The sequence below is a fragment of the Chanos chanos genome, chromosome 8 (assembly GCF_902362185.1).
Source record: "Chanos chanos chromosome 8, fChaCha1.1, whole genome shotgun sequence".
Taxonomy (NCBI): domain Eukaryota; kingdom Metazoa; phylum Chordata; class Actinopteri; order Gonorynchiformes; family Chanidae; genus Chanos; species Chanos chanos.
The window spans coordinates 28,476,893-28,487,841 of record NC_044502.1 but is presented as its reverse complement, the minus strand read 5'-3'; the positions used below and the strand labels follow the sequence as shown (position 1 = coordinate 28,487,841).

General features: G+C 41.3%; 1 protein-coding gene and 1 non-coding gene across 2 annotated transcripts; one reads left to right on the top strand and one right to left on the bottom strand.

Annotated features, from left to right (window-relative positions):
- The first annotated feature begins 713 nt into the window (after positions 1 to 713).
- On the top strand, positions 714 to 785 carry trnad-guc (transfer RNA aspartic acid (anticodon GUC)). The gene has a single exon. It is a non-coding gene; the product is annotated as a tRNA-Asp (tRNA).
- Positions 786 to 3,652: 2,867 nt separating this feature from the next.
- On the bottom strand, positions 3,653 to 10,886 carry bbs1 (Bardet-Biedl syndrome 1). The gene is made up of 17 exons (XM_030782769.1): positions 10,855 to 10,886; positions 10,166 to 10,242; positions 9,934 to 9,968; positions 9,153 to 9,425; positions 8,984 to 9,030; positions 8,604 to 8,642; positions 8,376 to 8,448; positions 8,126 to 8,257; positions 7,695 to 7,801; positions 7,106 to 7,226; positions 6,238 to 6,396; positions 5,897 to 5,966; positions 5,481 to 5,639; positions 4,716 to 4,849; positions 4,462 to 4,596; positions 4,069 to 4,155; positions 3,653 to 3,739 (listed from the first exon to the last, which is right to left on the bottom strand). Exons 1-17 carry the CDS (start codon positions 10,884 to 10,886, stop codon positions 3,653 to 3,655), a joined length of 1,767 nt encoding a protein of 588 aa, XP_030638629.1.
- Between the last annotated feature and the right edge of the window lie 63 nt (positions 10,887 to 10,949).

Genomic DNA, 10,949 nt, shown 5'->3' with positions numbered 1-10,949 from the left:
ATCTTGCGCTAAAACATTAGGAGTATGTAGGGACTATGCCAAGCGCTTGCGAAAACAACTGCAAGCTATGAAACTCCTTCACATCCTCGTGTCCTAATGCAAAATATCCATGACCAGATATATATTGAAACAAGAAGACAAAAATGTGTTTCATGTGTTGGTAAAATTCAGAAACAACGCGTTCACTAGTACATTTCCTCATGTATGTGGACATAATAAATGCATTGAATGTATATGTATTGGTTGAGAATGCACGTTATCTGACAAACCGGACTATCTGGAGAAGTGAAGTATGTTTGCACTAAATATAAGCCAAAGCTATAAACTATGGTGCTGTTTAGTGATGGGCGTTAAAATCTGGTTTTGGACAACACGTTCTCATGACACTAGTCAGGCAAAATTTTAGTCTTAGTATACTGTGCTTATTTGCAATGGGGGTTGAACTAAGCAGGATTCATATGTTAAATTCGCTCATTTTGGTGCATAATTCAAAGTTATTCTTGTCACGAAGTTGGCTCACTTTTTAAGTGGCCGCATCGCTACGGCAGTTTATGTTCTACTCCCTCTTTTTATTTGAACAAGCGCCTACCTGTGTTAGGAAACCCTGAAGTGACTAACCTGTGAATCACACTTCGTAGCAGACCCACCAGGTGTCACGTTTCCGATGTTTGAATGAAATATAATCATATGGAACAATGTTTCCTATAAGTAACTCCTCGTTAGTATAGTGGTGAGTATCCCCGCCTGTCACGCGGGAGACCGGGGTTCGATTCCCCGACGGGGAGGTGACAATTTTATTTTTTTGGCAGCACGGTGGCTCAGTGCTTAGCACTGTTGCCTCACAGCAAGAACGTCTTAGGTTCGAAACCTGTATGGAGTTTGCATGTTTTCCTCGTGTTTGTGTGGGTTTCTTCTTACCATCAAAGACATGCATGTTATGTATGTTCCTGTCAGTAACCTGGCCGAAGCACTGGCAAAAAAACTGGAGTTGGTCCCCTCTACTCCTAATGTGTGTGCTCACTGCTCCTAGTGTGTGTGTATCGGATTGGTTAAATGTAGAGGATGAAATTCCCAACGGGGATCAATAAAAAGTGCTTCTTCTTATGTAAGAAACACGTCAGGTGACGTTCACATTACTGCAATTCAAGAAATCACTGCTGCCCTCTAGTGGGGGAAAATATAAAGTCGGCCGGTTATCCACTGACGTTTAGGTGTTTCAGTTTTATGGAACTGGAAGTTTTATACTGTTGCTTTGCAGAGCCAATCGGGAGCGTAACTTTTCGAATCAGCATTTGAATCAGTGTTCTCCTGTGTGATACTGTCTAAGTTCAAGGCAAAGTAGATTCATTATTACTTATGTGTTATGCCTCGTTTAAGTAGTCTGTTCATCTACAGAGTCCAGGTAGAATCGCTAAACCACAGTTTAGATTATGAATCCCAAGTAAATGGGTAGTCTCCTGTTGTTTAAACTGTGTCTACACTTAAAGCATTAATTATAATTAAACCTTAGACTTTTTACTTTTGAAATGATTTCCTGACTCACACTCCCCTAGTTCAACATTGATACTGGAGGAAAGTAGCAAAATAAAATGTGAGTTTTTGCCACTGGTTTGGCCACTTGTTTGAGGAGTGAGTGGGATTGTGATGCAGCTTTGGGAGTGGTTCTGCGATGATTTGTCCTCAGTGTGTTTTCAAAAGGTCCACCAAAATAAGAAACACTATCACCCTGGCCTATAAATTCACTGCCACCACCATGCTTGCATAAGTAGAAATTATTCTGTTTGACAATATTCACTTCAGATCTATAATTAGATCCCCTGCCACAAGCTTATGGTTATCTGCTTAACACCGTTTGTTGCTGTTCGTTCAGTTTGCTGCCTTGTGAACGAGATGTAAGGCGATGCTTATCAAATAAGATCTGCGCATGTGATGCGGCTTGACGTCGTCCAACAGCCAGTTGAAAGAATAAAAAAACTTTATCACACAACTACCATGGAAGAAGAGTCTTCTCTAAGAGGCCAGCAGACTCTTAAAGAGTGATGGGTTCAGGACGGAGTGTTAAAGAGACATGGAAAGGGAAGAATGTTTACAGTGAAGAGAAAGGGAAGCAATGGTCACTTCTGACACGAAGTTGCCGGCACACTTTGAAACAATGTTTTTCTCAGTATAAACTCTTAGATAAAATTTGCCAACTGTGAATGAGTGAATAAATGAATTGTTTTTAAACAACAACAGTGAACAGCATAAGGAGTGTTTATACATGATTATACCATGGGTGGTATAAAGATGTATATCACTTTGGCTGTGCTGAATGCTTCCTCTGCAGTTTCACCTGGATGAGGGACAAAAGCCTCGTGGCTCTCCGCACACACCTGAAGGCTACGGAAGAGGAGGAAAGAGTGAGAGTACCGGTGGCATTTGTGGTTTTCTGTTTTACTCTCTTCAGCATGTTGTGCTGATACAAAACAACAGCCAAAACATGTCTTTCAATGGGTCTCCTGAATGGGAGTGGACATGAATTGCTTTAGTCTAGCTAATTGCTAGGCATTTGCTCACTTGTCCAGACTTTGTTAGTGGTTCGCAGGAGTGTAGTATTCTAGCTAGTTCTTTGTTACTCTCCACTCCATGTTTGCCTCTTCCTCCAACTTGAGAACTTTGGCAACTGGCTTGTAATACAGGCTACTGCTTTTGAGACAAACATCCGGCAGATATCTAGAAAGCTTAGTTTACAGAAGTGTTGCACAAATTAAGCGTATTTTGTAAGAATCCTGTCTGAAGTAATGATCATTTGCAGCTTACTTAATGGATCACTCAATCTAAATCAAGTGAACCAGTTTCTTGACTGCCACTCAGTGACAGATGTGTATAACATTACCTCATTCTTTACTTCAGCCTAATGTTCTGCAACCCCAGTTCACATAAACATTAGTTCTGGATTACATTGGTGGAGTGCAATGCAGCAGGACTATACAATGACCACAGGGATGCAACGGAAAGACATGGAGGTAGCTGAATTAAGTGTGTTTATGAAGTTAAATGCTCTAAATGACTACACATTTTACACATAATAAACATTACATTCTTAAAATGTAAAGATATATTCACTCAGTGCAAGCTTTTTTTTAGGACAACCTTTTTTTTTTTTTATCCACACAGAACAAATACTGATGACACATGGACCAACAAAGTATCAGCAAATATACTCATAATTTCTTTATTTTGCTCAACAAATAACGGCACCGGTGCAGAAAATACAAAGAGATGATTTCTGGGATAATAAATAACATATATGTTACATATAAATATACATAACTACACAACTCTGTACATACACATTCTTAAAAAGGTAGAAACTGGTGCAGATATCCACTTAACTACACAAAAATAACCTTATAAAAGAGTGATCAGATTTTTCCAGCTGTCTGTCAGGCATTCCACCCCATACATCTACATACTGCTTGGTCCCTCCCCTCCTGGAGCTACGCTAGACATACACTGGGACTACCTCATTGGCCAGTCCAGGCATCCTGTCCATCTGTCTGTCTGTGGTGCTGGCTGAAAGCCCTGTCTCTAGAGCTCTGCTATAAGCACACAGAGGGCTCGTCCAGGAACCTCGGGGACTGTCTGCCCTTTCCCCCCCGCTGTGCTGTGTTCAGTTGAGAGCCAGTCCCTCGCTGACAGGCATGTTGATGTGAGCGGTCAGGAGGGGCGCGCTTTTCCCCTCACGCAGCACAAACACCTGTTCATGATACAACGTGTCCCATGATACAGAACCAGTGTCCGTGACCAGACAAGTAATACTAATGACTCACATAAACACATAGGTAACATTATTTGTTAAAGATGTACAATCTAGATTAATAGTAACTTGAAAGAACTTAAATAAATATTTGTTAATGCCATGTCAATTGTAATACAGACGACTAGAACATCTTGTTAATGATGAGAGAACAGCAGTAATTACACACTCAAAAAAAAAAAAAAAAAACGAAACCAGACACTTGTTACTACTATGGGAGCAGCGTGACGATAAACAAAAACGAGGGTGAGAATGAAAAAATCTCTCACCTTGATGACATCAGAGATCCCTTTATCAGTCAAGCACTCCACAAACGTGTCAATGGGGTAGTTTAGTCCTGGTACCAACAGGGGAATCTAAAGTATATTGTATTTTGATTAAGACAAATCAGACTTTGAGCATTTGACATTACGCAACATTAGTTTTTTAATCCTGGGCCCTTACTAGACATCGTGTATTTTACTGTTGCTCTGTGCTGACATTCGTTGTTTAACTAATTAAGAGGCTGGATTGGCAGACTGCACTGATTATTAACTATGTTAGGGAGGGGTTAGAGCAAATAACTTCCATCCAGTGAACCCCTCCCCCCCGGGGCTGAACGTAAAAACACACACTATGACCGCCGCAGTTGATCAAAGCCATACCACAGGACGGCAGCTCACCTTGAAGAAAGCCGTTCTCATGCTGTACAGAGCCTCGTCATAGAGGAAACTGATGGCTAAGTTCATCACGGGCCGACACGCAGCCGTGTTCTGAATGTTTAGAGTGAGTTTGAATGACGGGCCCAACCCCTGGACCTGAACCGCGACCACCACCACGACAGCGAGAGACAGGGAGAGGAAAAACGTTAGAACGGTGACTGGATATATAGACAACTACTGGATGACCTCATGTGCCCCCAGCGCATCCCACTCACCACGGCGTTCATCTTGAGTGGCTCGGAGAGGCTGGCGGACATGGGCGTTTGGCTGGACTCCAGGGCCTTGACGTAAGCCCGCGCCGCAGCCAAACGCATCCTGCTCAAGTCCATCTGAAAGGCCCTGTGCATGGCTACAGACACACACACACACACAGTGAGACATACACACAGAGCAGCAAGAACAAGAAGTCTGGGAGACCAAGTTCAGTCAGGGTTAAAATACAAAAACTGACGACTGATCAGGGCATTTCTACTGGAGTCTAAAACCATGCTTGAGGAGCAAATAATGTCATTAAGAATCACTGCTTTTCATAGAGAAATTTAAAACAGTTTGATGTTAATATCTAACAATCCAGTGCGTGGCAGATGTGTGCAGATATATTAAAGAGCAAGCTCTACAAAGGCATGTAAATAGAAAACCACTTTCAGCCCTGTGGTGGCCATCAGCTGCATTCACTCAGCTCTGGCACGTTTTAATGGAATACTAACTGTGATTTTTGTTTACTACGATGAACACGAAATACTCCAGGATGTCACTAGGGGAATCTTTTTTTTCCCTTCAGTTTTCACATTCTAAAGTACCGCATGGCAATCACTGACAAAAAATATATTAAAATAAAAATAATAATTCCAATTGAATGCATGCTACGACAAGATGAAATATTCTAAAGTTCACGAGGGGTGAATACATTTGATGGTTTACGTCGGGTTAAAAACATGTCCAACTGATTGTGTTTAGTGTTTGCAGTGCTGTTAACTCACCTATGGCATTCTCCCTCTCCCTCATCGTCTGGTCAACGTACAACTTTGTCTTTTTGGGTACGTTGAGACGAATGCTCTGAGCCAGTGGGGGACCAGGGACTGAATCCTTCTCTTCAAACACAGCTGTCCTTTTCAGGATCTTCACAATCAAACCCCCACCTTGACACGCACAAACACACATCGACACGTCAAATCTGTATACTTTTTTTTAGCATTTAATACAACCTGTGAGATAAAAAAGTGTTGTCTCTATTGTCAAAAAAATGTACTAAAATTTGCTTGCCTCTTCTTCTCTTTTTTTGGCATTTCCTGCTTATATTTCTATGCCGTAAAAAAAACTTGCAGGTATATGAAACAAAATCATTTCTTATCTTCTTAAACAAACAATAATAAACAAATAAAAAATAAACTAGTACCTTTAGTGGTCATAATCAGGGTCCCATCTTCTCGCCCATAACGTCCAAAACAAATACTGGTCACCACGTCCTGACAAAGATCAGAGAGCAGAAGCCTGACTGACTGTAATTCACTGAAGTGGTACAAATGCATGCACACCAACAAAATTACTAAACAACATAACATTCATGTTTTATTCAAGTCCAGCCCTGGTGTGAATACAGTCAAACTATGGTCAAAAATCAGTCTAATATCCATATTACATTAATAGTACAGATATGACGTGAGGAATATTCAAAGTGTCTTAGATGTAGTGCGTAGATAAAGCACTCGATAAAGCACTGAGGTGGAAGCGTCTTACTGGAGTCTTGATGGTGCTGACAAGATTCTTGTCCCTGTACACGTGGACTTCACAGTTGGCCAAACCCACAAGCACTGCCTGGAAACCTCGTGTGGGGAGGTCCATCATAGCCATAGTGGTGACAGGAGCAGGCAGGTAGGTCGTCCACAGCTTCTTCCCCTAAACAGAGCACACGTTTCTTCTTTCAGAAGAATTCCCCGATTTCTTTAAACAGATAATTGTCTTATGTGTGCCATCAACAAATATCCTAGTTTGTAGTTTTGCCGCAAAAGCCCTTCGTGTTCACAGTCAACAACAACAACAAACAGATATAGTGCCAAGATTTAAAAGTAAAACTCTCAGCTCTTGCTGGTTGATACTGAAATATGATCTCTTTCTCTGCCAGTACTGACACAGAACTGAAGGAGAGAAGTGATGCTTCCAGGCATCACCCATAAAACTCCCCAAGGACGATGAGACTTTGAGCCCTCAAAACCCAGGAAAACCAAAAACAAGACTCTTTTCTACTACACTGAACAGTTTTTTTCACACAGTTCATGCGCAGCTTTAAAAGTAATAAAAGGACTTTTTACGCTGCGAGGCTTACCAGCTGAAGAACATCACAGCTGTGAATGTCATGAATATGTAAATGGTCTAGACTGTAAAACCAGTATAATTTGACACTTGGAGAGAAAACCTCACACTTGGAAAGAAAACCTGCTTTGAGGCGTCTGCATAGCTGAACAAAGGATTTAAGCTCCTCTGAAAAACATGAAATGATATCTCATTTTAACAATATCTCAGCGAAAGCCAAAGGCACTGGATGGATGGATGGATGGATGGATGGATGGAGGGATGGATGGATGGATGGATGGACTAATGAGATTACCTTCTGAGTGTAGCACTGTAGGGTCTCCTGGGCACATCCCACCACCACGTTCTTTCCCATCCTGACCAGCCCCACTGGGTGAGAGGACAACTCAATGCAATACTTAGGCTGAGGTGAGTCCCTACAACACAGTGGAGAGGTCACATGGTTCAGCAGCTACTGCAGAGCAGACAGTACCTCCGCTTATCAACCTCAACACAGTACAGAATATCAATACTGGATAAACTCGTTCCTCAAGACAAAAGGCTTTCAATTAGTGTCAGTTAGACCTTCTGACATTAGATCTACAGAGAAAATTCTAGCAATGACTTTTCAATGACTTTTTCAATATTTAAATATAATTTGCAGTGATCTTGCTAAAACAGTAACACTTGATAAATATAGATGAACATGGTAATGTTCCAAACCTGGTATCATGAAAAAAAACATCTATTTCAAAGGTCAAGGCATAAACAACGGTAAGCCTTCACAGTGTTAACTCATAACTTTCCAGAGGGTGTATGTGTATGTGTGTGTGTGTGTGTGCGCGCGCGCGTGCGGGGGGGGGGTGTCAGTCTCTTTATGTGTTTGCGTATGAATGCTCACTGACCTACGCAGTATGTAAATGTTCCCACTGCGACACGCCACAGTGATCCTGAACTCAACGTCAAATTGACCAGTAACGTCCATCATGGTGGGAATACTGGGCAGCGACATCTGCACAAAAAGAAGAAAAGGAGCAAGGCAAAGTTAATTCAAATAAATCTGTGCCAACTGAAAAAATCAATGTGCCAAAAGCACAGAATGACACCGTTTATTACTGTGTGTCTTGAACAACCACTCACTTACAGTATAAGTAAGTGAGCAAATAAGGCAAAAACTTTCTCTGCAATATGGTGCATAACTTCACCAGAAACTCCACTGAGAATTTCTGAGAACAGCAACCAAATACCTTTGGCAGTTCTTTGGCAGTTTTTAAAAGGTTATGAGAAGATGTAGGGAGTGGAGTGGAAAGGAAACACTGGAAAAGCTCGGTCTCACCTTACAGAGGATGGTGAAGGCCTCTGGGTCCAGGATGTAGATATCTCTGCTCTCTGCGCCAATCACCAGGCAGCTGATTGCATCCTCATCAGCCATGTTCTTCTTCAGGGTTCCTATACACGTGATGACCGTCTGAAAGCATACGCCCACAGCTTAGCGTGTGAGTATGTACAAATCTCTGAGTGTGTGTGTGTGTGTGTTGCATGTTGGTACCTGTCTGCATGTGTATGTGTGTGTAGCATGTTGATACCTGTCTGCGTATGGGCTGCTGCTTGTGTAGGTTGACAAATTCTTCCATATCTTGTGGCTCAAGCATGAGAAATCTATGTAAACAAAGTCAACAGTAAGAGTTCCTTCTATACCAAAAACACGTATAATGGGAGAGATCAAACTGTAAAGCTTGTTATTTTGATTGTGCACGAAAGGAGAAAAGTATGACGTGTTCAAGTGTCTTTTGTGAAGTGAAAGTGACTGTTACCGTAGTGATCTGACAGACAGTGGAATATCAGCTTTATCCCTGAGAAACAGGCAGGAAAAGTTTTAGTTGTAGTTCCAGCAATTCTGGAATTGGCCACAAGTTATAGCATGTGGTAAAACAGGTATAAAATGATCAAAACTGACTCATTAATACATCTCTTCGTCAAATGCATTTTCTGACGTATTTATATTAATTAGATGTAATAATTTGTGATCCCGAAGTTCAACCTGAGAATCATGAAAGACTGATACAAAGACCCAAAAAAGAACAGTTCAAGACATCTAGCAATAGTGTCACAACAAATGTGATTCAAACGAAAGAATGCTTGGATAAATCTTGAGTGTTAACAATAAAAAGGTCTATTCATACTTGAAATTTACCTTATCCCCTCCAGCATCTCCTTTAAGGTCATAGGGTCAATCATATCCTACAAGACGTAAAGGAAAAAAAACAGTCACTTGTTAGCATGAAAGCGCAGTACAAAAACAACCTGAAACAAAATGAAACAAACGAAAAACAATCTAATATGATGTAAGAGCCGCTCCACACCTCTTTGGCCTGACTCCAGACATCCTGCTCCAAAGCGTTGACTTCGAGGGGAGGAAGAGTGAATTTGAAATACGGACGCAGGTTCTTGTAAATGTAGATGAAGGGTCCCGAGGCCACGGCAATGGCCGGCGTCCGTGGCTCATGCTTGTCCATGAGGAAGGAGACGAGGCCCGTGGGTAAATCCAGCAGGGTGTTCTCACTCAACAGGCCTGTTCCGCGATACACCTTCAACTTCATGTTGCACGCCCCAGTGCCCAAGTCACCCACCACCAGCTGATACATTCACAAATGCAACAATCTTAATGCATAAAACTCAATGCATAAGACTAACCTCAGGGTGGTACAGAGTCTGTCTGCTACAAAATATGTCTGAGATTAGTCACCATAAGCCTAGAAAAAAGCCATATGGATCCTTTCTAGACAAGATGACTAGTAAAATCCTCATTTACCTCATATAACATGTCTTTTAAACCCTACGCTTACTTAAAGGGCATCACAAACACAATTTGGATAGACAGACAAACAGAGATAAAAGACATACAGATAGAGAGACAGATAGATAGGTAGTCAGTCTGATAACAAATAGAAAGATAGATAGACAAATGACAGATAGATAGACAGATGGACAGATAGACAGACAGATAGATAGACAGATAGATAGATAGATAGACAGACAGATAGATAGATAGATAGATAGATAGATAGATAGATAGATAGATAGATAGATAGATAGATAGATGAGTACTTGGTCAATCCCAGAAGGAAACTGTCACTTATGTACCTTGTTTTCACCATCCCCGTGCAGGTCTGCAAGGGCTGTGGAGAAAATATTCATCCGACCTTATTCACAGGTAGTCAAAGAATGGGTTTAACGTGGTTTACAGCTGTAAATGCAGCAGTGTGATGCATTTTCCAGGGAAAACAGTGAGGGTGCGTCAAATTTGATGAAGTACTGTGTTAGCTACAGCATGTGGAGGCTGACTAAGTGGTGAAACAATGTGACATCCACTCACCAATACAAGAAGTAAAGGTATACAGGTTGGCCACAGGGTCGTAGTGTGCATCAAGCCACTTCGAACTTGCAACAGTACTGTAACGAGGAGAGACACTCAGCACAGCGTATCGCGCTTGAATGTATAAACCAGAACCAAGAATTCACTTAAGAATTATCTTAACAATAGTCTGGTGTTAACAGCTGGTTAACAAACGATCGAAGTGGATCCGTTGAGCCGTCACCTAAATGCCAGTAGAAACCTCTTATGATTTCAAGCAGTCGTTACTGAAACTCCATGATTTAACCACTGCCTGGCTAATCTAATACTTTACGCCAATCTGTCTAATGCTAGTCAACGAACTGATTTACTACATCTATGTTAGCTTAGTTAAGGTTCAAGTGTGTTAAATCTGTTTTGACATATAACGTTAGCTGTCCCCCTGGCTTCACAAACCACCATTTTGCACACTTTCTACATAGAATACACACATTTTGAACGGTTCAAACACACACATAAAACAACAATTCAAACTGTTTCTTAGCTCATACATTGCGTGTCTAGAAGCTCCGACAGCTACCACACAGTTTGTCATCTGGTAAGGTACAGCGACTGACTAGCTATGAGTGGCTAATGTTAGCTAGATTAGCTAACGAGAAATGCTAAGAAAGTTAATCTACATTACAACACACATTACAATATACACTTACTTTTCTTTCATTTCCATTGGGACTGAAGACATGATTATTTGTACAGCCGTATGGCTGTAACGACTCCAAGCTTGACAATGTTCACGATGGAACAA

Bases quoted from the DNA above. Each gene is read 5' to 3' on its own strand.
- bbs1 (XM_030782769.1), bottom strand. From the start codon at position 10,886: ATGTCTTCAGTCCCAATGGAAATGAAAGAAAA. The intron at 9,031-9,152 runs GTGTGGAGCGGC...TACGTCTTGTAG, and splicing joins TCTGGAGTCAGGCCAAAGAG to GATATGATTGACCCTATGAC. The intron at 6,397-7,105 runs GTAATCTCATTA...TGCTCTGTTTAG, and splicing joins TACAGTGCTACACTCAGAAG to GGGAAGAAGCTGTGGACGAC.